This window comes from Phoca vitulina, unplaced genomic scaffold, assembly GCF_004348235.1.
Source record: "Phoca vitulina isolate PV1807 unplaced genomic scaffold, GSC_HSeal_1.0 scaffold3, whole genome shotgun sequence".
Taxonomy (NCBI): Eukaryota; Metazoa; Chordata; class Mammalia; order Carnivora; family Phocidae; genus Phoca; species Phoca vitulina.
In genome coordinates, this window is record NW_022589706.1 from 8,756,555 (window position 1) to 8,783,239 (window position 26,685).

The 26,685-nt window shown below is 44.1% G+C and overlaps 2 protein-coding genes across 2 annotated transcripts in view; both read left to right on the forward strand.

Annotated features, from left to right (window-relative positions):
- Positions 1–14,946, forward strand: part of LAP3 (leucine aminopeptidase 3) — a 31,671-nt gene extending 16,725 nt beyond the window's left edge. The window contains exons 8-13 of the mRNA XM_032400059.1: positions 3,729–3,853; positions 5,069–5,157; positions 6,785–6,887; positions 11,746–11,825; positions 13,605–13,714; positions 14,395–14,946. Coding sequence (XP_032255950.1) covers positions 3,729–3,853; positions 5,069–5,157; positions 6,785–6,887; positions 11,746–11,825; positions 13,605–13,714; positions 14,395–14,584 — 697 coding nt within the window. The 3' untranslated portion in view covers positions 14,585–14,946. The remainder of the gene's footprint in view (positions 1–3,728; positions 3,854–5,068; positions 5,158–6,784; positions 6,888–11,745; positions 11,826–13,604; positions 13,715–14,394) is intronic.
- Positions 14,947–18,131: 3,185 nt separating this feature from the next.
- On the forward strand, positions 18,132–26,369 carry MED28 (mediator complex subunit 28). The gene is made up of 4 exons (XM_032400062.1): positions 18,132–18,318; positions 21,817–21,883; positions 22,572–22,684; positions 23,937–26,369. Exons 1-4 carry the CDS (start codon positions 18,169–18,171, stop codon positions 24,132–24,134), a joined length of 528 nt encoding a protein of 175 aa, XP_032255953.1. The 5' UTR covers positions 18,132–18,168; the 3' UTR covers positions 24,135–26,369.
- Positions 26,370–26,685: the final 316 nt, after the last annotated feature.

Sequence of the window (26,685 nt, forward strand, 5' to 3'; positions counted from 1 at the left end):
TAAGTCTGGCCAGTGGTTTATCGATCTTATTAATTCTTTCAAAGAACCAACTTGGATCTGATCTACAGTGTTTCTGGTTTCTAATTCATTGATTTCTGCTCTAATTTTAATTATTTCTCTTCTAATGCATGGCTTAGGCATCATTTGTTGCTTTTTCTCTGGTTCTTTAAGGTGTAGAGTTAGTTGGTAAATTTGGGTTTTTTCTATTTTTTTGAGTGAGGCTTGGATGGCTATGTATTTCCCCCTTGGTGGGGGAATGCAGTATCCCATAGGTTTTGGACCGATGTGTTTTTGTTCTCATTGATTTCCATGAATTGTTTAAGTTCTTCTTTGATTTCCTGGTTGACCCAAACATTCTTGAGCAGAGTGGTCTTTAGCTTCCGAGTATTTGAATTTCTGCCAAATTTTTTCTTGTGATTGAGTTCCAGTTTTAAAGCATTGTGGTCTGAGAATATGCAGGGAATAATCTCAGTCTTTTGGTATCAGTTGAGACCTGATTTGTGACCCAGTATATGGTCTATTGTGGAGACAGTTCCATGTGCACTTGAGAAGAATGAGTATTCTGTTGTTTTAGGGTGGAATGTTCTGTAAATATCTATGAGGTCCATCTGGTCCAATGTATCATTCAAAGCTCTTGTTTCCTTGTTGATTTTCTGCTTAGATGATCTGTCCATTGCTGAGAGTGGAGTATTGAGGTCTCCTACAATTAACGTATTGTTATCAATATGACTATTTCGGTCAACAGTTGGCTTATGTAGATGGCTGCTCCCATGTTGGGGGTGTAGATATTTACGATTGTTAGATCTTCTTGTTGGATAGACCCTTTAAAAATGATATAGTGTCCTTCTGTGTTTCTAATTACAGACTTTAGTTTAAAATCTAATTTGTCTGATATAAGAATTGCTACCCCAGCTTTCTTTTGAGGTCCGCTGGCATGGAAGATGGATCTCCATCCCTTCACTTTCAGCCTGGATGTATCTTTAGGTTCAAAATGAGTCTCTTGTAGACAGCATATGGGTCCTGTCTTTTTATCCAATCTGCAACCCTGTGCCGTTTTATGGGAGCGTTTAGGCCATTCACGTTGAGAGTGATTATTGAAAGATATGAATTAATTGTCATCATGTTGCCTGTGAAGATGTTTTTATAGATTGTTCCTATAAATTTCTTTTCTATATCACTCTTGGGGTCTTTCTCCTTTTATAGAACCCCCCTTAATATTTCTTGCAGGGCCAGCTTAGTGGTCACATATTCTTTCAGTTTTTGCTGGTCGTGGAAGCTCTGCATCTCTCCATCCATTCTAAATGAAAGCCTTGCCGGATAAAGTATTCTTGGCTGCATGTTCTTCTCATTTAGTACCCTGAATATGTCTTGCCAGACCTTTCTGGCTTGCCAGGTCTCTGTGGATAGGTCTGACGTTATTCTGATGTTCCTCCCTCTGTACGTAAGGAATCTCTTCCCCCTAACTGCCCTTAAGATAGTTTCCTTGGTTCTAAGATTTGCAAGTTTTACTATTAGATGCCGGGGTGTTGGCCTGTTTTCCTTGATCTTGGGAGGGGTCCTCTCTGCCTCTAGGACTCGAATGTTTGTTTCATTCCCCAAATTAGGGAAGTTCTCAGCTACGATTTGCTCAAATACATCTTCTAGTCCTCTCTCTCTCTCTCCACTCCCTCCGGGATTCCAATTATTCTGACATTGGAACGCTTCATGGTTTCACTTATTTCTCTGATTCTATTTTCATGGATTCTGAGTTGTTTTTCCCTGGCCTCCTCTTTTCCCTTTTTATCTATTATATTGTCTTCCAGGTCGCTTATTCGCTCTTCTGCCTCAGTTACCCTAGCTGTTAGATTATCTAGATTGGATTGGATCTCACTGATAGCATTTTTAAGTTCTGCCAATTCACCTTTCATTTCTGCCCTTAGAGACTCTATGTAGCCATTAATTGATTTCTCCATTCTAGCCATTGTCTTCACAATTACTAGCCTGAATTCCATCTCCGACATCTTGGTTATATCTGCATCCATTTGTAAATCTGCAGCATAAGTCATAATCTCTGAGTCTTTTCTATTTTGGGGGCTCCTCCTCCTAGTCATTCTGTTGATGGATGTTTGAGGGAATGTATAGAGTCCAAATTATTGACCAGAACCCAAGCAAGATGCACCTGTTTTCTTGGGACCTTAGGGTTGCTGGCCTCTTGTTTTCCCAGCCTGTCTTCTGCGGGAGCGGCCTGCCGCGCTGTTACTCAGGCAACCCTGTTTGGGTGGAGTTGCCCTGCCCCCCTGTGGCGGGGGATGGGCTCAGCGGGAATCAGTTTTGGGGACTTTTGTTCTCTGGCGGCTTTCCCTGGCTGCTTTCCGCGAGTCAGAGCAGAAGAGACCGTTTCCAACCCTCTGCCTCAGAGCAGAGATATCGCAGTCTGTTCTTCAGTGAGCTCTCCAGGCCACACCATCTCCGTTTCTGTCCGTGCTGCTATAAACTGCAGCGGCCTAGGTTGTGCACCCCTCCGCAGCGCTCCCAGTCCTGCCTCCAGGTCCGGGCACGTCTCTGCCCTTTGTGCTTCTAAAACCACCAGCCGCTCCCAGTTCGCGCGCACGCGACCGCGCTGCTCCAGGTTCCCACCCCGGGGGCTGCCCTAAAGTCCTTTCCCCGATGCTACCGGTGTGCGAGTCTGTGCCCGTCCCCAGCGAGCGAGGCTGTCACTCACCAGTGGTGTAGGATCCCCACGGCCAGGCACCCTCCCGCTGCCGTTTATCCTCCGATATCTTTCCGCGGAATCAGGGCTCCACGCTTCGTACCTCAAAACCAACTGCCTGCGATATTCTGTTTGTAGAGATCCAGATCTTCTTACATCTCAGGCTGATTTCGTGGGTGCTCAGAGTGGTCTGGTAGATATCCAGCTCAATTTTGGGGACCAGTTGAAATAGGGTCCCCTACTCTTCCGCCATCTTTCCCCCCTCCCTCTTGAGCGCTGTCTTTAAGGCTTTGGGTGAACTTTCGTTCTTTCTTTTTTTTTAAAGAGGTTATTTGAGAGAGACTGTTAGAGCATGAACAGAGGGTGGGGAGTGGGAGAGGGAGAAGGAGGCTCCCCGTTGAGCAGGGAGCCCGATGCGGGACTCGATCCCAGGACCCTGAGATCATGACCTGAGCCGAAGGCAGATGCTTAACCGACTGAGCCACCCAGGCGCCCCTGGGCAAGCATCTTTCTTGTGCCTATTCCTGATTCAGTTTGTCTTTTGCCATCAGGATGAATCACCCCTTGGGGTGTCGGTTGGGAATTGTTGTCTCCCTGTCCTGTGGCTTGAGAGAGATCCTCCCAGTCTTATGAGCTTGCTGGCTTTCCTTCTTTAACAGTTTGTGACCCTCAGGTTCAATAAGTTGATCGATTCATAAAATTCGCTGAAAAGACAAATCTGTTTGGATGTCAGGAGTTAATGAGCAAATACAGAGATGGGATTTGAGCAGCACAGATTGTGTGATGTAGTAATGTTTCCACTGACCCCGCTTACATTTCATCCAAAAAGAAATAAAATGAGCTAAGACACCCATTTATATTTTTATAAAGTTTGCAATATCATCTTTTAAAATGTTGAAATCATTCAGATTTTCAGTTCAGAAATATGAATTTTCTTTGCCAGGTAGATAGTGCCTCCGTTTATATATTCTTTCTTAAGAAAGTGATTTGGGCCCTCTTCATTGCCGCTGATGGTGCATGCTGTCCTTTTCTCCCACAGTGGTGGCATCTCCATCAAGCCCTCTGCAAATATGGACCTCATGAGGGCCGACATGGGGGGAGCTGCCACGATCTGTTCGGCCATCGTGTCTGCTGCCAAGCTGAACCTGCCCATTAACATCGTAGGTGAGGGGGCAAAGGGGGGTGTCCTGGAGAGTTCTGGAATCCAGTCAGACGACAGACCAGACAGCAGATTTGGTTTCCTCCAACCTGAAAAGATCAAGAAATGGTTTTCATCAAACAGAAGCTGTTTAGCTAAGTGTTGTCTTGTCTGAACTGATTGAGTTAAATGCGTTTTGCAGTCACGGGCTGTAGCTGGAGTTGATTTTTTTGTACTTCTGCAAAAAGCATTTAGCAGTTAGGGGCACATAATGTCAAGTTTGTGGTTTACTCCAGTGAAAAATGCTCAGTAGTCATGGTGGAAGGGCACTGCAGGCACATTTAGTGATGGTCTCATCGGGCTTGTGGCTGATGACGTGGCAGCACATACAGAAAATGCTTGAGACGAAGTGTTCAGTCCACAGCAGCTCACTGTGGAGTTCCAGATGCCACACCCAAGGCTGGGAGTTTGCCATGTTTCAGAGGAGTGTGGGGGTGGGGGGGCTTCGGTTAATGACTTTCCCAATGTCACGTCCCTTGTGCTATACCAAGGGAAGGTGTACTTGGACTCCAGGTCTGTCTCACAGGCGCCCTTCCCCGTCCCCGCTGATATCCTAGCCGTTTTGCCGAACTTCCGAAAGTAAGTTGCAGACATGACATGTCACTCCCGAATGCTTCAGCCTGTGTCTGTCTCCTAAGAACAAGGACAGCCTGTGTAATGACCATACCATTATCATTCACAGGGATTGATGCAGTCACCTAATTCAGACTTCCCAGCTGTCTACAAAAATGTTCATTTTGTATATAGACACACACACACATTTACTTGTTTTTATTTTTGAAACCTAAGAGCCAGTTAAGGATCACACATTGCATGTGGTTGCCACGTCTCTAATATTTTTTAATCCGGAACCTTTTTCCTGCCCTTTTTCTTTCTTTCATGACACTGGCAGTTTTGAAGAGTTCAGGCTTGTCTTGGGTTGGTCCACAATTTGGACTTATTTGGTTGTTTCTTCATGACAGAATCGGGTTAGACTCCTTGTTGGAACACTACCTGAGTGATTGCACTTTCTGTGGCTGGCACACACGATGTCAGTTGGGTCCTTGGTGATGGTAAATTTTATCACTTGGTTAAGGTGGTGTCTGGCATACTTCTGATGGCCCACCAGTGGCCTTGGTCCTTTGGGTGGTGAGTGTAGACCCAGCACATTCCATGTTCCTTCATATATGCTTTTCCAATAGGTTTGGCCCCTCTTTGTGAAAATATGCCCAGTGGTAAAGCCAACAAGCCTGGGGATGTCGTCAAAGCCAAGAACGGGAAGACCATACAGGTGTGTGAATGCCAAACGTAGCCCTGCCCATTCTGGTGATCCAAGAGGTGGGACCTCCAGTGACCACATAAGCACACCTTGAATTTCCATTCAGAGCATGGGCTCCATTTAGGGAGGGCAGTGTCTTCATTGCAAGTAGCTTTTCCTACAAAGTCAAAAGTATTTCTTTATGGGAATTATAAAAGTATTTTCCCTATCTTACTGTACCTCCTGTAAGCCATGCACACACAAATTATCACAAATCTACAGCAAGCCCTGCAGAGCATGCAAAGCAGGAAAAGCCTGAGCTGTTTTCTAGAGATAGACCTGTGCCATGATTAACTTCTTCCTTTTGGGGTTTCGGTGGAACACACCATCGTGCATCATGGACTCTGCACTCGTGGGGATGTGGCTGCAGGGTCGTCTGCTGGGGCACCTGCATGCATGCACACACCGCCCATAATGCCTGGCCGCTCTTTAAAAGGAGGGACTCTTTTGTGTGTGTGTGTGTGTGTGGTTTTTATATTTTTTTTATTTTATTTTATTTGTAAGTAGGCTCCACGCTGGGTATGGCCCCAACGAGGGGCTCGAACTCACGATCCTGAGATGGAGATCTGAGCCAAGATCAAGAGTTGGAAGCTTAACGGTTGAGCCACCCAGGCGTCCCCAGAAGGTGGTTTTATATGAAAATGATATGATCAATAAGATTGTTTTTTCTAGAAATGGAGAGGAGCTGGGGAGGGGGCTTGTTTCCCAGGCAGCATGACAAAGAAACAGGAATTTTTCTTGCATTTCATAAGAAACCACAGAGACACAGTCACCAAAACAGATGCGCACCAAAATAACACACTGGCCTCTACCCGTCCAGGCAAAATCAGGTACACCCTGTCCCAGGCACACGACCAAACACAGACACTAACAAAAAAAGGAGGGACTCTTGATCTCAGTTCAGGTCTTGATCTCAGGGTCGTGAGTTTAAGCCCCACGTTGGGCTCCACGCTGGGTGTGGAGCCTCCTTTAAAAAACTTTGGGGGCGCCTGGGTGGCTCAGTCGTTGGGCGTCTGCCTTCGGCTCGGGTCGTGATCCCCGGGGTCCTGGGATCAAGCCCCGCATCGGGCTCCCTGCTCAGCGGGAAGCCTGCTTCTCCCTCTCCCACTCCCTCTGCTTGTGTTCCCTCTCTCGCTGTGTCTCTCTGTCAAATAAATAAAATCTTTAAAAAAATAAAAAAAAAATTAAAAAAAAATTAAAAACTTTGTAAAGTTGCTGAAGTTGCAAGAGTTCTCCTGTCTGGAGAGCCAGACTGCCACCTCGCCGTAACCTTCCGAAACTCTTTAGCTTCTTTGTTTTCAATCTTGAAATTTCCTTTTTCCTGTTAGATACTTGTTGGTACAATGGGCAGACATTTTCTATTTATTTCTGCTTCTAAAGTCATTAGCATTTGGTCATCAGCTCTGGTACAGGGATTATTAAATTATATTTGCTCTTCAGAGTAAATACATTCCTATTCTAATTGAAGCTTGAGTATGTGGTACTCTGACAGATGTCACACTAGCTTTTCTCACTTTTAAGCTGAACAGTGTTGTATCTTGTTTTGATATTCTTGACTTGTGTCATCTTACCCTAACTTTTTTGACCCTTCTCTTTGCAGGTTGATAACACCGATGCTGAGGGGAGGCTTATACTGGCTGATGCACTTTGTTATGCGCACACCTTTAACCCAAAGGTCATCATCAACGCCGCCACCCTAACAGGTCAACCAGCGTGCTTTTCCTGTCTTTGTTTGAAGAAAGTCCTATTTGTTGGCGTAGGGTGGTGCGCACATTAACTTGAGGCATGATTTTGCTGAAAGTTGGCTTGCTCCGCTTGCATTCAGATATGTTTCACTAGGGAAATTGTTCTGCAGCTGTAAACTGTTTTAAACATTAGCTTTCTTGTTTTGTTTTGTTTTTTTTTTTTAAAGATTTTATTTATTCATTTATTTGAGAGAGTGAGAGAGAGAGAGCACATGAGAGGGGGGAAGGTCAGAGGGAGAAGCAGACTCCCCGCCGAGCAGGGAGCCAGATGTGGGACTCGATCCCGGGACTTCAGGATCATGACCTGAGCCGAAGGCAGTCGCTTAACCAGCTGAGCCACCCAGGCGCCCAGCTTTCTTGTTTTAAAACATTCCAGGCTGTAACTCTAGAAAGAGAAGTCACAAGCGGGTTACATCAGCCCATCCAGAGTCACCTCTGCACATGACACTAAGATGTTTTATGGTATGATTGCTGTTTGATACAGATCTGAAAATATTAGCGACAGATCCCCAAATCAGGAGCTGTTTGTATTAGTCAACGTATCTGATGCTGGCTGAGTTTTCTGAACTTTTTGTACTTGGTGTTACAAAGAAACAAAAACATTGTGGGGGGGGATGGGAAGGTCGTCATTTAACAGGCGGGTGGCGTGAGGTGTGCGGCAGCAGCATGAGCTCCACGCCAACTCACTGTCTCCTACGGCCGCTTATAGCCCTTCAGCCTTGGGCAAGTTACCTGATCCCCCTGGGACATCAGTACCTGGGAGGCGCGCGTTACCCTCACAGAGTGGTGGAGTTTGGGAGGGGTTTGTAGGAAGCCTCTTTAACTCAGCCCCTGCATGTGGCAAACATTGGCTGAAGGAAGGCTAGAAGCCCACTGGGTCTGTGGAGTCACGAACTCATTCCCGGAGGGATGACAACAGGTATTGCTTTGCTGCAAGAAGCAGATATTAGTAGTCTTTGATCCAACAGTTCTCTTTCCAGGGATTCATTCTGTTTCTGTCTCTGCCTCTTTTAAGATTAAAATTCAGTTTTTTATCCTTTGGTTTTAATTCTTCCTCTGCTCATGTGAGCCTTTACTTTAGCAGAAATCAGTTCGTGTTTTCCCCTTTATGTGGCTCTTAACAATAAGCGCATAGATTTGCTAGGTGTTTGAGGGGCAGTGGTGAGGTGGGTGGTAATACACCCTTTCTGTAAATGAGGAATCATAGCCCCCTTCCCTTTTTTTTCCTAGTCTGAGGGTGGGAAAGTTGGCCCCAGGTAACTAAGAGCAAGCTGATGGGTGAGCCTTTCCACTGCCCACGTGTTGGCCTGGCTGAAGTTCCCCACACACTCACCGAGCCCCTTCTGAGTTCCAGTCGCTGTGATCAAAGGGAAGATTAAGAAACACTTTCCAGCCCCAGGTTCATGGTGGGAGGAAGTACACAGTCTTTAGAGATGGAGGACCTGATTTTAAAACTTGTCCTGCGTCTTAATAGCATGGGACTTTGGACAAGGCCAAAGAAACCTCATCTGTAAAAAGGGTATAATAGCATCTCACTGACAGGAGGGGTTTCTGTGCAGATGAAATGAGATGATCCAGGTTGATGTCCCTGGCCTGGCAGACACTAAAACAGTGTTACTGTCCTGGAAAAGGCAGGCCTATACCAGACTGTAGGAGCCATGGCCTCTTCAGGGGATGGCCATTCAGTTGTGCTGCCTGTTTCCATTTTCCTCATGCATGGTTGTGATTTAGGATGGAACAAGAGTGGTGACATCAGCACCTTCTTTGGAGCTTTGATGTTTCTGTGAAACTGTGACAATTCGGGTAACTTGATCAGTTAGCACCTTTGGCTCCAAGTGGGCCTCGGAAAAGAATACGGAATGTAGGCCTCTGCTATTGGTAATTCTGAAATCGGTGATGGTAGCAGTTCTGTCACCGTATGTAGAAAATAGAGCATTTTCTAAAGAATGTAATAGAATCAGCTTTAGAGCCTTGATCTCAGTTGGGATCATATTAAATATTTACATCCGTCATTTCTTACTGCTTTAGTAGAGGATATCACAGTCTTACTTTTGAGGATCAGGCATCTTGCTGAGAACTGCTGCTTGAGCTGGGATCTGAAGGAGGAAGCATCACTGGGTGGAGGAGGGAAGGAAGATCATCCCAGCGGAGGGCACCTTTCACTTTGGGGTGTGTGGGGGTAACGGCAAATGGAACTGGGAAGAGCACGGTGCGGCTGGGGTGGGCGCACGAGGCCAACATTCTAGGAGGCACCAGACCCCAGCTTGGCCTTGATGTGTTACTGGGGTTTGTCCTGAGGCAAGTGCAGCAGGAAGCTATGGGGACAGTAAGATCATGTTTGTGCCGTGAAAGGGCCCGTGCTGGCTACGTGCAGAATGCCCTGGAGAAGGGCCCAAGGTGACGGGCCGGCCAGGTAGGCGGGTGAGCAGTGTGCTTGTGGACTCTTGTAGATGCCTGAGTGTGTGTATCGTGGATGAATGTTAGCGTATCTGCAGATGGCTTCAAAATAATCTGTTGCGCGGGAGCTATAGATGAAACAGGTCTGCCCCTGAGTTGGTCATTGTTGGTGCTGGTTAACAGCTATCTGTGCATTTATTGTACTATTCTCTTCGTATGTATTTCGAAATTCCCAGAAGTTTATGTTGTCGTTGCTGTTTTTTTTTTTTTTTTTTTAAAGATTTCATTTATTTATTTGAGAGAGAGAGAGAGAGAGAGCACATGAGAGGGGAGAGGGTCAGAGGGAGAAGCAGACTCCCTGCTGAGCAGGGAGCCCGATGCGGGACTCGATCCAGGGACTCCAGGATCATGACCTGAGCCGAAGGCAGTCGCTTAACCAACTGAGCCACCCAGGCGCCCTCATTGCTGTTTTTTAAGACAATTATTACCATAGTCCAGTTTGTGGATGACGATGGTAGCAGTAGCAGTAGGGAGAAGTGGATAGGCTTGAGAGAGAATTGGGAGGTAGAGAGTAACAAAACCTGAAGAACAAATGACCAAACAGACCCAGGTTGCTCAGATGTCATGCAGAATCACAGGGTTTTACAAATGGGTCACTACTTTTTGTTTTAAATTGTCAACGGTTTGCCATCCCTTATGATTAACCAACAATACGTAATTTCCTTGTGATGTTTTGGGGAAAATGTACAATCCAGAGCCCTCATGACACAGAGGAATGGATTTTTAAAGTGCTACTCCCTTCTCTGGAAAGTCCACGTAATCGTGTGTGTGTGTGTGTGTGTGGCCGGGGGGTTAACCAAGATTAACAAAATGAAATGATGGCTCTGAGCTCTATTTCTTAAATCAGAGATGTGTGCAGATATTAACCCACAAACATGCAAGTCTAGGGGATCCCCTCATTGGGTGTCCTACAACCAGTAATCCCAACTGCAAAGAAATGGAAGGATGTGGGAAGTTTTGTTTATTGTAAAAAAAAAAAAAAAGTCTACAAAACAGTGTATAGAATTGTATTTTCAAGTATCCATTTTCCTTGGGGGAGATGCTAACAAGCAGTCCATGAAAAGCCACCATGCAAAGCCACAGTTAAAGATTAAGGAGCAACCTGGACACGCCTTGTATTACAGGGAGCAAGTACCACCTTGTGAAAACTATAAAATTGCCCTCGTCTTCTGTGGTGTCTCCTCTGATGTTCCAGGAGTGTCCTAGTACTGAATGATAGTGGGGTTTGCTCTTCCCTTTGCATAAATACTGAGCTCCTGTGTGCCAGGCAATGTGCTAGGCCCTAAGCGCATACTTAGGAATCAAACATGATCCCTGCACCAGAGCTTGCAGCCAGGGCCAGGCGAGTAACAAATGAAACTGCTGGGAGCTGGTACCAGAACCAGAGAAGGTGGCGCTAAGCTGCAGCATTCTAATGGAGGTAGGTGCTCAGGAATGTGTGCCCACAAAGAACTTGGAAATCTGGATTTTAACTTGATTTTTAAAGATATATTAATGTAGGGGCGCCTGGGTGACTCATTCGGTTAAGCGTCTACCTTTGGCTCAGATCATGATCCCAGGGCTCTGGGATCAAGTCCTGAATCGGGCTCCCTGCTCAGTGGGGAGCCTGCTTCTCCCTCTCCCTCTCCCCCTCCCTCCTGCTTGTGCTCTCTCTCATGCTCCCTCTCTCTTTCTCTCAAATAAATAAAATCTTTAAAAAATATATATAAATGTAAAAAGAGAAGTCAACCAATGGATGCACCTTTGTTGGAGAAGGAAATGCAGATGAAACAAATATGTATGATAAAATAATAATACCTTTTTCCAAAAAAAAAGAAAAAGGGGCAGAGAATCTTAATAGCAGATACTTACAGATGTGATTAAAAATATTGAGGAATTAGAGATGCCTAAATGACCCATAGAAAGTAAATTATGATACCTCTACCTAATGGACTTTTAAAATCATTAAAACTACTTTCTAACATTTGTTTCTAAAAGTGGAATAAATGTTTAAAGCACAAGAGGAAGAACACGTACTTGGACATGAACAGTATGGTCTTAATTATGTTTTTTAAAAGTTTAGAAAAAATCTGGAAGGAAATATTAAAAACATGTAATGGTTAATGCTGAGGATGAGATTACTGGTGATATTTGGTATTGTTTCCTTTTTTACATTTTCCTTAATAATTCAAGTTGAATTCTAGTTGAGAAAGTAGGAAGATATTAAATATATACAGTAAGGATTTTCAGAGCTTCTCTAGTTATGAAAATGAAGCAGATATTAAAATCAAATTACAGGCTGTAGTTGTAGTTTGAGCAGCATAGAAAGCCATCATGCCTGGAGAGACCGAATGCTGACCTGAGGGCTTGTGTCCTGCAGGTGCCATGGACATAGCCTTGGGGTCCGGTGCCACTGGGGTCTTTACCAATTCGTCCTGGCTGTGGAACAAACTATTTGAGGTAGGAATAATAGAGACTAAAATGCTAGATGATTAAATTATTCTAGCTAGAATAATATTTTTTACTGTTTTACTACCCCTACCCCTGTTAAAGTGATTTTTATGTCATAGATTTGCCTTTGAATTGAAAATACATCTATTCAATGTGCTTTGGGTTCTCTATAATAATGTTTCAAAATGATAGCTGTGATACCACATTCCTCCTCTCCTCCTGTGGTCTCAGAATGATGTGAAAGTGACTCACAAACCACGGCCATCGCGCAGACTCCCTGAGGTAGAAAAGGTTATGAGAACAGCTTTGTCAAGGAAGGATGACCTTTAGTGAATGCTTGTTGTAAGTAGGGCTTGTCCTGATCCGTTCGTGGGTGGGGATAAGGACGTCTTCTGACTGCCATGCGCTGTGCCTCGTGCACAGCTGTTCATAGCCAGCCTGCCTCTTCCAAACAGCCGTCTCCTGTCACCCCTCCCCCCATGCCTTCACCCACTCAGCCTTACCCTAGCCTGGCTGGAGGCAGCCTGCAAGTCCAGCCTCTTGGTGACACCCCACTCTTCGCTGCTGTGATCATCTCTCTGGTTCCCTTCTTCACTAACTTCTGTTTCAGCCTCATTTGCCAGGTTTTTCCTTTGTCTGCCCCTTTCGTGGGTGTTCAGTCCTAGACCATGTTCTCTTCTTATCCTCCCCCATCTTCACATGGAAGCCCAGTGGCTTCAGCCAGCACCTCTCCGCTGCTTGCCCCCGTCTCTCTCCTGAGCTCCAGACCACTCTGGTATCTCCCTCTTTCAACAAGTAATGAATAGGAGCTTACTATGTGCCAGTGGGGGACAAATCCAAGATGTCCTTGAATACATACTTGGATGTTGGTTTGTGGTCCTGAATTTACCCTTCCTGCCTAACCCTTGTGACATTCAGCTCAGTTGTCTCTGCAGGCTGGGCAGGCGGACTCTCCTCTGGCCTGTCATGCACTCAGTGTCCCTCTTTATTAAGCACCTACAGTGCTGTTGTTTTGATTTTTTTCAATTTAAGCTTTTTAAAAAAAAAGTTCTGTGTGCACAAACATTTCAATACCAGTCAGCAGTCTACAGTAGTCTACAGTCTTGTTTTCCCAGAGGCAGCTACTTTCAACCCTGGGGCTGATTCAGCTGCTGTTTACTCATGTCTCCAAATAACAGCTTCTGTTGCTGCTTCCTGACTTTTCACTTTTGGGTCTTCTTTCTGACCACAGTGTATTAAAACAGTCTGTGTATCTGTTTTTCCTACCAGCCTCAGAGCCTTCTGATGGCTCAGATGTTGAATTTCTTTATAGCCCCAACACCTGGTGGTGCTCTGTCAAGATTCAGTAAATGATGAATGTGAATGAGTGTGTATATGATTATGTGAATGAATAAGGTCACCTTGTCTTGGACTCTGGTCTTCAGTGATGCAGTTTCAGGCATGTATTCCTTAGCACACTGAGGTGACAAGCATCACAAAGGCTGTTTCCCCATAATCAGTCCCACAGTCGATGTACTGCTGGATACCAGCGTACTGTAAATTGAGATCCGTAAGAATTGATGATTTTAGCAAATGCCCTACAAATTTGTGGGATGTTTTATAACATTCCTGATTTCTTTTATAATTCTTAAGTAAATCTTTTCATTAACTGAAATGATTCTGGACCCGGTTGAATAGTTGCCTGTTTTAGAGTAACAGGTCAGAACAGTTTTCTTTCTCTCCATCATTGAATACATCAGTGTCCTACTTCATGCAGTCTTCCAGCTATTACACCTATTTCTTCTTTAGGCCAGCATTGAAACGGGCGATCGTGTCTGGAGGATGCCTCTCTTTGAACATTATACAAAACAAGTTGTAGATTGCCAGCTTGCTGATATTAATAACATTGGAAAATACAGGTATGTAAAAGGAGCTCTGAAAGTACATTTTTACAGTCATTGGTTACCAAAATGACTTTAAATTTTATGCCCTTTCACAGAAAGTGTAGCTAATTTCCTTTTGATACAGTGCTAATAAGCACTAATTTCGAACATCTTTAATTTTCAAGGTATTTTACATCTGGTGCTCAAAATTTTGCATGTTTTCACAGCTGAGTCATTTTAAACAAATCGTAAGGGAAAGAGATGAAAAATAGGTGAATTCATTACTATGGGGAAGAGGAATCTAGAATTTACCCTTTATTGCTTAAAGCTATGTCTGAAAATAAATATTCTTTTTTTTTTTTTTTTTTAAAGATTTTATTTATTTATTTGAGAGAGAATGAGAGAGAGAGCATGAGAGGGGGGAGGGTCAGAGGGAGAAGCAGACTCCCTGCCGAGCAGGGAGCCCGATGCGGGACTCGATCCCGGGACTCCAGGATCATGACCTGAGCCGAAGGCAGTCGCTTAACCAACTGAGCCACCCAGGCGCCCCTGAAAATAAATATTCTGAAAGTGGTTTTTGCGTTACGTTTTAATCTCATAAACTTGACTTTTGCTCTCTGGTCATAGAAGCTACTTAGCAAGAATAGAGGATCTTAATGAAATGTTCATTGCATGTTTACACGGGGTTAAACAGTGATTTTTGTCTTTCTCTTCAGGTCTGCAGGAGCATGTACGGCTGCAGCGTTCCTGAAAGAATTTGTGACTCATCCTAAGTGGGCACATTTAGATATAGCAGGTGTGATGACCAACAAAGATGAGGTTCCCTATCTGCGGAAGGGCATGACTGGGAGGCCCACAAGGACCCTGATAGAGTTCTTGCTTCGGTTCAGTCAAAACAATGCTTAGTTCACATCCTCTAAAACTCTCTCATTCTGTTTTAAATGGGCAGTTGAGCCTCAAAATATTTTTGAATGAATGGATGAAAATATTTCAAAGGAAACAAAGGGTGGTATTTAAAAATGTAGAACAAAAGAAAATTTGATTGCCTTGATTTGTTCATTTTATGTAGAGATTTATAAAGGTAAAGCTAATCTCTTGCTTGGCAAAGATTTTTAAGAGATTCTATAAATGATCAAATGTTTAAAAACTACCTAATTAATTTTCAGAGTATATGTTTTTAATTGAGCAAAGTTGTCTTTTAGATTTGTGATGCGAGGAATAAAAGGTTACTATGCAATTGTCAGAAATAATAAATCAACTTTTTGTGCTTTCTGGTGTGGCTCTGGTATTCTGTATTACTGTACACCTAGTAATAGCATAACTTGTCTCTTTTGGCTGTTAGGTGAACTAAGTAAGATGGTACAGTATTTTCTCAATGTTAATAATCACTTTAGGGCACTCAGTGATGAGTTTATCAGTTGGTGAGGTAGGTGCTATTATCCCCATGTTAACAGATGGGGAAAACAGGCACCAGAGAGAGGGTTAAGAACATGTCAACAATGTCACCAAGCTACTAAGTGGGAGAGCAGAGATTTAAACAGGAGGGAGCCTGCCTCCAGAGCTGGCTTCTTAATTGTTACACTGTAATGCTTTCTGTCAGTTCAGTGACTTGAGTGGATGTGGAATATATTTGAGTTAAGGAATAAGACCAATAAAAGAGACTGTTCATAGGTAAAGTATTTGCTTACCACCTGGGACTACAACCAATCAACAAAATTCTACTTACGCAGATTTAGGACAAAGCTCTCCTCTTTCTTTCTTTTCTATCTAGGTGAACAAATTACCCCTGAGTTGGATCTATCTATACTTTTTTCTTTTTTTAGGACTGAACATTTGACAAGAAACCTGTTCATTGGAGTTACTTTTAATATTTTATTACTTTTTAAAGGTTTATTTATTTTAGAGAGAGAGTGTGCAGGGGGCACGGGCAGAGGGACGGAGAGAGAATCTCAATCTCAAGCAGACTCCCCCCCTGAGCACGGAGCCTGATACAGGGTTCAGTCTCACAACCCTGATATCATGACCTGAGACGAAATCAAGAGTTGCTCACCTAACCGACTAAGCCACCCAGGCACCCCTATTTTTAATATTTTAAAAATTTGACATATAAGAGGATGTTATGTGTCTCAAGTGGTTTATAGGGAGGGAATGGATATGGGCATGCATATTTGTGTTATTTGTTAGAATTAAAGAAAATCAGGCAGGAATATTGAGTAAACAGTTTCCTCTGGGTATCCATGTCCAGAAGCTCCTTTGTCAGGGAAGATGGAGAGGAGGCTTGTGAAGGGAAACTGGAATAAGATTTCTTCTCAGTGACTCAGAAGGCGAAGCAGGGATTTGATAGAAAGCTTTCTATCAAATGCTTTTTATAAACAGAGGAACAGCAGAACTCCTGTGTTTACCAGAGTGTGGGATCCAAAAGGCATGCCTTAGCCCTGGATTCATGTGCTTATCTAATCTGACTGAGATGAAATTTAGTTGTCATTGCAGGTACATTTGGCTGCCAGGTATTACACAAACCCTTGACTGATCTCAACCACGCTCAGAGGCAGGCGGTATTACCCATGTCTATCCGTGAGGACCAGGCATGGCTATGGCAAGCACCAAATCCAAAACAGTAGTGGTTCAGAATACAATAGTGTTAAGAGGTAGCTGAAGTAGAGAAACCAAAACTGAAGCAGCCCCATGGTCATCAAAAATCCAGGCTGGGAAATGTGTATCACCACCCAGCCTCAAGGCTCTCTTGCAGTCCCAGATGGCCACTGGGGTTGAAGACTACATGAGGGTGAGAAGCGTTAGTCTTCTATTTTTGCAAACAAAGTGACTCCCAACTCTTCTGACTTTTTTTTTTGGTTTTATAAAAGATAAATATTAAAATATTGATGCTAACATTAACTGGCTTATTTTTAAATATATGTATTTTTAAATTCTGTTTTAATACATATTTTACCTATTCCAAGTTTTTATTGAATAAATACTGACACAACCCATACATGTTTGTAGTACAAAAATGTTTGTAGCACTCAGTAATATTTTGGGAATGTAAAGGGGTCCTAAGACCCAAAACAGTTTGAGAACTGCTGGAGTCCACTAGTTCCCTTATGCATTATATTTTTGTTCAACAATTATGCCTGGCAGTTTTGGGTGTTGAGAATGCAGGTGAATAAGACAGGCAGGCCCCGATCTCATGGAGCCTGCATTCCTGTTGGTGCATGTGTGTCAGGTGATTTTGTCAAGGAAGACAAATGAACAAGGTAATTTCATGTAATACTTAAGTGCTGTAAAGAAAATTAAACAGGGTGAAGTGGCTGGGAGTGTGGAGCTCATTTAGATTGACACGGGGAAGAGGAGTTTTGATCTGAGACCTGATGGGCAAAGGGGAGCCTCTGCTTTTTCTGGCTACTTCTGCTCTGCCTCCCTCACTCCATCCCTCCTGGCCTTTCTGTGGTTCCTTAAATATGCCAGGCAGGTTCCCTCTTCAACACCCCCCACCCCACCCCCACCCCCCAATCTAGAAAAGTTTTCTGGTTACATTTTCATTCCAGTCACTCCAGCACAGATCTCTTTGAGAGGACTTCAGCTACCCATCTCAAATCCATCACTAGCCATCATCACCTTACTGGGTTTCATTTTTCTTCTTAGCACTTATCTCTACTAGATATTGCTCTGTGTGTGTGTGTGTGTGTGTGTGTGTGTGTGTGTGTGTGTCTCCCACAGAAACAGTAAACATGAACAGAGACTTGGGGTGACTGTTAAAACCCCAGATTAAATACAGCCTAGGACACGGAAGGCTCAATCAATGTGCTGGATAACTTTAAAATTAAAAACAATGGGAAAAGAAACCTTAGCTTCTGAAAAGATAAATAAATGCTAAAAGGAAGTTACTGAAAGACCGCATAGTGGCTTTAATGCAACCATAAATATCCAAGGCGAACAGTGCCAGGCACACAGACAGGGAGGCTTAACAACGTTAGTGTTTTTGCTACCCGCCTCTCCGCACAGAGAACTTAAGGGAAGCTTTGCCAGTTTGTTCTCGTTATATCCACAGTGACTAGTCACTGGTGCACAGAAAGCGCTCAGTAACTGTGGAATGAACGGGTGCCTCCCTCCTACCAACGGTAAACCTGAGCCCGGAGAGAGAAAGCCTTGGCCAAAATCACTCCAAATCTTAAAGGCAAAGGCGGGCCTTGCACAGGAGTACCCCGACTCCCAGAGAAGGGCTAGCTCCACCGTAGTTACTGATTCTCCACTCCCCGCAACAGCGTCAAATCCTGTCAAAGCCTTTAATGCTTAAGTTAGGAAAATAAAAAGAAAAGCCTGGCCGCCTACCGGCAGCAAAGGACAAAACAAGGCTCTCAAACCCGCGGTTTCCCTGGAGCCCAATGGACGCCTGCGGCGGCCCGCAATGTCACATGACTAGGCGTGCCACGTGAGCTGCGCGCGCCAGCTCCTGCGCAGCCGCAGCGGGCCTCTTGCGCGCCATTCCAGAAATGGCGGCTCCGCTGGGAGGTATGTTCTCCGGGCAGCCACCTGGACACCCCGGGGACTCCAGGGGCCAAGCTTCGCTTCTTCAGGCCGCGCCAGGCCCTCCGAGAACTTCTAACAGTACCTTGGTGGACGAGTTGGAGTCATCTTTTGAGGTAAGGTGAGACTGGGGCGTCCGTGTTGCCAGCCTACCTTCTTTCCTGAAACGTAAGCTGCGCCTGGGCAGTTGTCTCTTTCAGTGATGCCCACATCAGGCTTGCAAATAGGGGAAGGGAACAGGCTCAGAGAACGGAAGTCACTTGCTTTCGTCTCCACGTTGAGTGGTGGCCGGAATTCTGTTCAGGTCTGCTGGCGGAGACGTAAACTTTATGTTTCTGGAAGCACGTGGACTTGAAGTTTGCCCATCCCTAGTCTCAGGACCCTTCTAGGTTCCTAGTTGGTTGTTCCCGTTCCATCTTTTTTGGGGGGCCATCCCCGAGCGCTCTTCCCCGCATTCCTGCGTGTTTAAAACTGATTCATCTACGACGGGTAACGTCACACTGCTACGGCCTGTATCCTTTCCGCTGGGCTCCACCCTTAGATCGCCCCAAACTAATGAACTCTTGGAGATGAAATGGACTTACGTGAAGGTTACTGTGTGAAACTTGGTACTAGGAGAGAGGGAGGAAGGAAAGCTGGAGGGGCAAGGGAGGCAGGGATGACCCATACTCTGAGTTCTACCCAAGAAGTTAACCCCTCTAGCAAGGAAAATGGGGAGTGGTAGTAGACAAAGGAGAGGTAAAAATAGGTGCTTAAAAATAAGATGGCTTTCAGTGATCTCTAGAGTGGAAGACGAGCCATTATTGTGTGGAAATAAAATAACTTATAATTGCAGCTACCTTTTCCACATTTTAAGTCATGTGAATTTTATACTCTATATAGTAGCAGAGTAGAGCGTGAATATAGTTTGTAAATGAATGTGTTATTGGGGCTGCATGGGAAAAATGCATTTCTTGGGGAGTGTACATTCAAAAACTTGGGAGATAACTGATTTAAAGGACATCAAAATTTATTGGGGAGGAGGATGAGCCGCCTTTGCAGTGGTGCCAAGCCATAAAGGAGAGGGTTTGGTAGGCTTTAGAGCAGCATTTAGCATTGAGGTGAGGTGGCGGTCAGTCATGAGTGCTTGCTGAAAGACTGGCCCTGTGGAAGTCTTGGCCAGAGCCAACACCAGCGCCCTAATGCTTAAAACCCTTTAGTGGCTACCTGTCACTCTTGGAGATAGAGCCAGAAAGTTTACTGTGGTATTCCTAGCTCTGCATATTTGGCTCTCTGCTCCATTGCAGTTTCCTTTTACTCTGGCCACAGAAGACTTTTTCTCCATGTGCTGTTTGTTTTGTCTCTGCGTTTCCGTCCCCTCCCCCAACTTGTGCATCAGTTCCTTAGTGGATCCACCCCTGGTGCCTTTTGTAGGACTTACCACCAGACCAGGCCTCTGAAGTCAGAGGCCATCTCTCCCTCATTCCCCCATCAGTGCTAATACAGTGGTAGCAGATAGCAAGTGCTTGATCTGTATTTGTCGAACAGTGACAGAGCCTGTTGTGTGTCAGTCCCTGTCTTCGGTGGTAAGAATACAGAGAAAACAGTCCTTGCCCTCAAGGAATTCATGACAGTTGGGTAGAAGAAACATAAATAGCAGGCAGTTGCCGTGTTGTGTGATCACTGCTCTGGTAGAAGAAAACCCAGGGAACTCTGGGAGCACACATGAGCCTGGCTGCCAAAGGCGCTTCCCAGAGAATACGAAACCCAAAAGGGCGTTTGGACAAAGCCAGGTAAGAAGGAGAGAGAGTTGCTACCTGGCCCTCCCTCTGCTGCTTTGTGATCACCCATCTAGTCTTCTCAAGACTCATCTCAAAGGCCACATTTTAATTTCCCTGTGGTCTGTGTGGGCTTCTAGTTCAGAGCCTCCAGCGGCCCGTGGCACCTGCGTGCCCACTTTTCATTTCATATTCTATTTAAAGGGTGCTGTCCCTTGAGGTCTCTGGCTTTCTCATTCTAGTTGCTCAGTAAATGCTCTTTAATGGAATGAGTTTATTGAGATCATGCCCTCTTGTTGTGGGAGGGAACCTTGGAGACCATCCTCTCCTTTTACGGATGGAGAAACAGGCTCAGAGGAGAAATTACTTGCCCAAAGCCAGACCCTCAGTTTATGCAAATGAGGACTAGGACTTGGGCTTCCCTACTGTCCAGTCAAAGGTTCCATCCTACACATACTTCTAAAAAAGCATATTCTTTTTATAGACCACCACATATTTTCTTCTCTATACAACTGCCCAACTATCTATAAAGACCTGTGTGTGTAATATCCTTTTTTTTTTTTTTTTTAAGAGGTAAAAGGGAACTGAAATTCCTGAACTCAGATTTCCTCTCACTGGGTCTGGTGGCCCTGCTCTCTGTGGGGGAGCAGCTCCACCTTTGTTGATGGGTTTGCCTGGTTGGCCTCCTGGGTGGGATGTTCTCCAGTACCCACAGGTTCCACAGAGCAGGTGTGCCCTATTCATATCCTAGGTCCAACAGGAGTCGTCTTTCCAAGTAATACACAGAATGGGCAATTTGTTTTTCTGATTTCTTGAGCTGTTACAGGGATTCCCCAGGAGGAGTCCTGTGATTTTTCTGTATAAATCAGATGGGGGAAACTGCTAACAGCACAATTTATTGCTTCCCAAAGGGCCCTCACATCTGGTTGATGGCCTAAATTTGGGCTCAGATATGCCTATCTCACACCAAGTGTAGTTTACTTACTGCTGGTGAGACTCTGCTCTCCTGAGGTTTGAGGCTTCCTTTCTGACCACTGCTCCCCTCTCCAGCGCCCATCCCATTCTCTTTTTGACCCCACTACCCAGTGATAGGCCTTCTTTGTGCATTTTCTGACAGTTTCCTGTGCACAGAACTCCGTTGCTGAATTACGTATTCATCTAGATCGGTGCTTCTTTAGAGAAACTGTCTCTTTGGGCCTTGTTTATCCATGTGACAGCAAGCTTGTTCCCTTAGGTTGTCCTGTCAGTCATTAACCTATTTAGTGAGCCAAGCAGTGCCAAGCAGTCTTCTTGCACTAGGAGTGTAGTGAACAAGACATGCAGAATTCCTACCTGCTGGTGGGAACCAACTAATAATGGACTAAAAGAATGGAATGATGTCAGTTAACTGTGTGAAAAACAGTAAAGCTGGGCTTGAGGATAGTGAGCAGGAGGGGCGCCATTTCAAGAGTAGAGAGAGATGGCCTCTCTGAGGAGATGATGATTTAACCCGAGTCCTGACACAGTGGTAATACAGTTCATGTAAGCATCAGAGGGAGGGGCTGGAAGTGGGGCTGGAACAGGGGCCCAGGCTCTGGTGTGGAAAGGGACCGTGGGGAAAGGGGTGAGTGGCAGGAGTCGGGACTAGGTGGTGGTGCTTGCGTACCAGCAGCCTCATTTGCAGGCTCTCCCTCGGAGGGTCTGATGGATTCAGTGTACCAAGTTCCTTCATTAGCAGGAGGATATCTTGTCAGCTGATGTGCAAACCCAGACTCTATAAACTCATTGAATGACTTCAAGAGAAGTTGTTTCTTACTCTGAAGTAAGATTTTTGACATGTGAATGACATGTTTTTTCTTATATGTTTGGGTCACACAGGCTTGCTTTGCTTCTCTTGTGAGTCAGGACTACGTCAATGGCACGGATCAGGAAGAAATTAGGACTGGTAAGAATTTACTCTTTGTAGATTATGTTCTTACCTTCAGCACGATTCCTAATTGCTGAATTTATACTCGACGTGTTTCAGTTCTATTTGTATCCTAAGAGAACTTTGCCAGAGAATAAGATTTATGCAGTCATTTCTATATACTACTGGTTCTTTGTTCAGTTTATTAATTGACATGTCCCTCATAATGAACCACTTAAAATGAGCTTTCCATTTTGGTATAGGACGGTGACAACCAACAATGCATACTGCTTTTTTCAAAAAAGTTAAGTTTTGATTATTTTTTGAAGGTGTTACAGAGAAAAGTCTCTTGTGCTTCCCTGACTTCACCCAAGTTCTGTCCCCAGAGGCAGCCAGTGTTTCTGACTTTTTTGTACTATATTTTATATGTTACATTTTAACTGGAAGTCATGATGCTAATTGCTGGATCTCTGGATGGATTGTCTCTCTTCAGAAGAACTTTTGTGTTGTAATGAGGTATCATTCACCTCATAAAAGCACAAATTATGTGCCATTTAATGTTGGTTAATACATGGGGGTTGGGAGTCAGTATCACTGCTGTGACCAGAATTAAAATTCCAGATTACATCTATGGGAAGATGCCATTTTGATATTTTGACTGTTCATTTATGAGGGAGATATATGTGTCTAGTGTTTTTCTTAATATTTTGGTCTTTTTTTAAATAAGGTGTTGATCAGTGTATCCAGAAATTTCTGGATATTGCGAGACAGACGGAATGTTTTTTCCTACAAAAAAGATTGCAGTTATCTGTCCAGAAACCAGAGCAAGTTATCAAAGAGGTATGAACTCACATTTCTCCTCAACTTTTAGGAAGAGCACATGTTGTCAGGATTCCATATGTGCTTTAAATGAGATACATCCTTTTCCCACGAGTTACAGTAGGGCTTTATAGATTGAATACAAATGTTGCTAGTTGTCAGTGTTGATGACAAGCTGGGCAGGTAGTGGAGCCAGGGGTGGGGGGGCGGGAAGATGGGCTTCAAACAGAGCAGTTTCATTTGCTGGGTTTCATGGAAAATGAAAGGCTCTGCTGCTTGAAAAAGGTGGAGAAGCCATTAATGTAGACAGCAAGCTCAGTTTGGACAAAAATTGTGAGCTGTGTGTATCCCCGGCTGCCCTAGACACAGGAAGGGCTCAAGTTTTGTTCAAGGAATCAAAAATTAAATGTTCTGTCCAGGTTCCTTGAGACTCAGGATTTCATTTATCTCAGTTGTTTGAAACTGGGGCATTTGGAAATGTGTTGAGGTTGCCACAATGACTGGAAAGCTTTATTGGCATTTAGTTTGTTGGGCCAAAGCCTGCCGAGTGCATTGTGGAAGGGAGAAGAATCATCTTGCCCAAGAGACCTGTGATGCCCCTGATGAGGAACAATAAATTGAAATGATTGTTTTTGGTACCTTTTGAAGTAACTACTCCCAATTAATTGAAAACATTCTTTTTATTCATTGATATCAGCTGTTGAGAACGTGAAGGGTAAGATGATATTTTACAGTTTATCATTGTCAGATCATATCATGTCAGAACACTTGAGTAAGAACATAGGTATGTTCAAGGCCAGGCCTTAATAAAGAACTATAATGCTGGTATTCATTTAAAAAGCTCTTGAATATGAGATTTTAACACTTCATCCTGAACTGATAGAACAGTGGTTTTGGACTCTTTAAACGGTTGTTAGCATATATTTGATTCTCAGTGTTTTAGATTCTCAGCAATAGCCTTTGGACAGAGGGTGCCTGGGGACCAGGATGGGAAAGAGACTGATTTTCTTTGGCTGCCCTTGGTACTTTAGAATATTGGAACATCTGTATTACTTATTAAAAGAAAGTGAAAAATAAAAACTCCCAGTGTTAGGCATCTTCCATTGGAGGAATTGCTGTGGGTTGTTCAGATAGTGGAGCCAAGCAGGGTAATGGGCATACAATGGTTTAATTGATTCTCTTGTTTTGAATTTACTTCTTAAAGCTCTGACCAAATCAGAAACTATTTTCACTTTTCATGAACTTGCTCTTACTTCGTTGTCCTCATTTGCAGGATGTCTCAGAACTAAGAAATGAATTGCAGCGGAAAGATGCTCTGGTCCAGAAGCACTTGACAAAACTGAGACATTGGCAGCAGGTGCTGGAAGACATCAACGTCCAGCACAAAAAGCCAGCCGAAATCCCTCAGGGCTCCTTGGCCTACCTCGAGCAGGCATCTGCTAATATCCCTGCACCAATGAAGCAAACCTGAGTCAGAGCTGGCCTGAAGGTGATCTGGTGTGTGAGTCAGTCTAAACACGGTTTTGACAAACATCACTTCTTGTGGACATGACATTTTGGAAGAACTCTTTGCCAAAGAATGATGATTTTTGTTGATGATCTCACCTAAAATTCTCCCCTTATTTTTATAAGCGTTATGTCTTGAGTACTTTATAAAATGCCTATATAGTTTTGGTAAATCGAGTAAATTTTCCTGTCTTTAGCAAAGTTTAGACTGGTAGTGTGATGCTACTTACAGATTTCCTTTTCATGTTTCTTTTTTCTGTTTGTATTTTTTTTTTGTTTTGTTTTTGTATGACTTAATCTCTTTGTGTTCCAGTTTTAGATTAGCTTATATGATCTGATCTGAGAATCAGAGGATGAGGAGTTTGGTTGTAGGCCTTTTATGACAATTATCCCTAGGTGGTAGTGCAGAAAATAGGTAAATTTGCATGTTTCAAAACTTTAAATTACTTCAAGAAGAAGAATCTAATACAGTGATGTTTGTAATGCATCTGGAGCTCTTAGAATGAGGATATTTTGTAAATAGGTTGAAAGGATTATAATATCCTAAGTTAGTGTAGGAATAATATAGTAGGATCCTTACGTTGATTTTGACTTTTATTTGGGCTAAGCTTATATTTTGTGTGGTGGTTTTTCACTTTTTGGAGCGGAGGTGTGTAGTAAGAGCAGTGATAAGCTAAGTTTTGTTACGTTCTGCAGTGATGAATCAGCGTAAGGAAGGGGATAGACCTTGTTTTCAGAATGGCACTTGCGTACGTGCAGTATGAGAAGTTAAAGCTTGCCATGATCATCTCTTTTCATTTTGAGTTTTGTTTGCTTGTGTCGTTTTTGTTTCTGGTTTTTTGTAGCAGAATTTTCATTAAGGATGATTCTTGCTAATGAATAGTTGATTCCAAGGGACTGGGGCCTCTGGGTGGGGAGTGGGCTGCAGGGTGACCCTCAGCGAACTCCCCATCCTCAAAAATCATGGGAGCCTCAGCTTTTGGGGGAAGACATTTTACCCTCTTGTTGGTTACACGGGCCAATGAGATTCTCTGTTGAGCGGCCCTTGAGAAGTGCAGAAGGGCATTGCGTGTGGTGCTCCCTAGGTGAGATTTTCCTTTCTCTCTTGTTTACCAGTCTCTTATCAGATTACATCTCCTAACCCAAAACAAATGCTCTATTGTTTTCTAAATAGGCAGTACTTCCGCAAGTCAGGTGTCCTGACTTGTTTTGTTTTCTTCAGCCTTGAAGGCTCCTCCCTCCATAACATTGACATCATCCATTCATGGTTGTTTGACCTGGATGCCACCTGGTCCCTGAAGTCTCTGCACGCTTTCTCTGCTGCACCCTGAGGACACAGGACTTCCCCTCTCTTTGCCAGCCTTGCTTGATTCTCCCTGGGGGTTAGTGATTTGTATCCGTCTCTCTGCCCCTCATGAGAAGGAGGCATTGTTCCCCTCTGAATGTACAGTGACCACATATTATTTATCTTTTATGCATAATACTTACTGCTCATTTTTGTTTGTGTGCATGTGTGTGGGGTACCCAGCCTGGGGCCAACCCCTCAGTACAGATTAAACAAAGTTTTTAAAAGTATGACTTCAAGGTTGTTAACCTGGCCACCTCATACCAATTAGAAGCTCTGATTGGCGGGATTAAGTTTTAGGCAGTCTTGCAGTAATAGAGGTTCTTACTGAAAAGATTGGGAACTATTTTGTTTGGTGCTCAGTGAAAATATTTTGAATTCATGTAAGTACCAATTACTGCCATTTATTTTTTCAAAAGTTTTCTGTCAAATAAATAGCAGTTTTTCAGTCTTACCTGTTTGTAAATATCTTTTCCTTTTAATGACCTCTTAATTGTTGATGAACATAGAAAACCCTCTGAGCTGCTGTCTCCTTCAGTGAAAAAATAAGAAACCATCAGCTGGGATTTCCCTTACTTTTCCACTCCCAGAATGACAAACCTACCCACCTCTTCAGGGTATCCTTTTTTTCCTTGCTGTTCCATCTCCCGAAGTGCCTACCTTGTGTCAGACCAGCCTTTCCACCAGTGTCCGGGGTCCCAGGTCAGTTGCCTTCTTTAGGCTTAATCCTTGGGTGGTGGTCGTCCCCGGCATCGCCTGTCTACGGGATCACTCCCGCCAGCTCACAGGGTTCTTCATCTCCCAACTTCAGCATTTCCCTCGGCGCTTGAGCTGCTGCCCTGTCTCCCGGCCCCTCGTTCACAGTCTCCAGCGTGTCTCCTCTCCCTTCCTTCTCCTCCAGGCTGCCCCCCCCCCCACTACAATCACTGTGCTGTTATGGTTACTAGCCACTTTGCTGGTGCTAAGTTGAATGGATACTTCATCTTTTTTACTTGAATTCATTCTCTTTGATTCATCTTTCCTTTTTTACCCAGCTTCTCAATATTAACATTTCTGAGTGTTTGGTCCTGGGGCCCTGGAGGCTGTAGTGGAGTGCTGCTCAGTTCTCCCTTCAAGAGAGTCACTATGGGGGGAGTACAGTTACCAAAGCTCCGCCTTCGGGGCTCTGCCG

What these genes read in the sequence shown, in the direction of transcription:
- MED28 (XM_032400062.1), top strand. Translation starts at nt 18,169, where the DNA reads ATGGCGGCTCCGCTGGGAGGTATGTTCTCCGGGCAGCCACCTGGACAC. An exon ending in AGTTGGAGTCATCTTTTGAG is followed by an intron (nt 18,319 to 21,816) that starts GTAAGGTGAGAC and finishes TGGGTCACACAG; the next exon opens with GCTTGCTTTGCTTCTCTTGT. An exon ending in TCAGGAAGAAATTAGGACTG is followed by an intron (nt 21,884 to 22,571) that starts GTAAGAATTTAC and finishes TTTTTAAATAAG; the next exon opens with GTGTTGATCAGTGTATCCAG.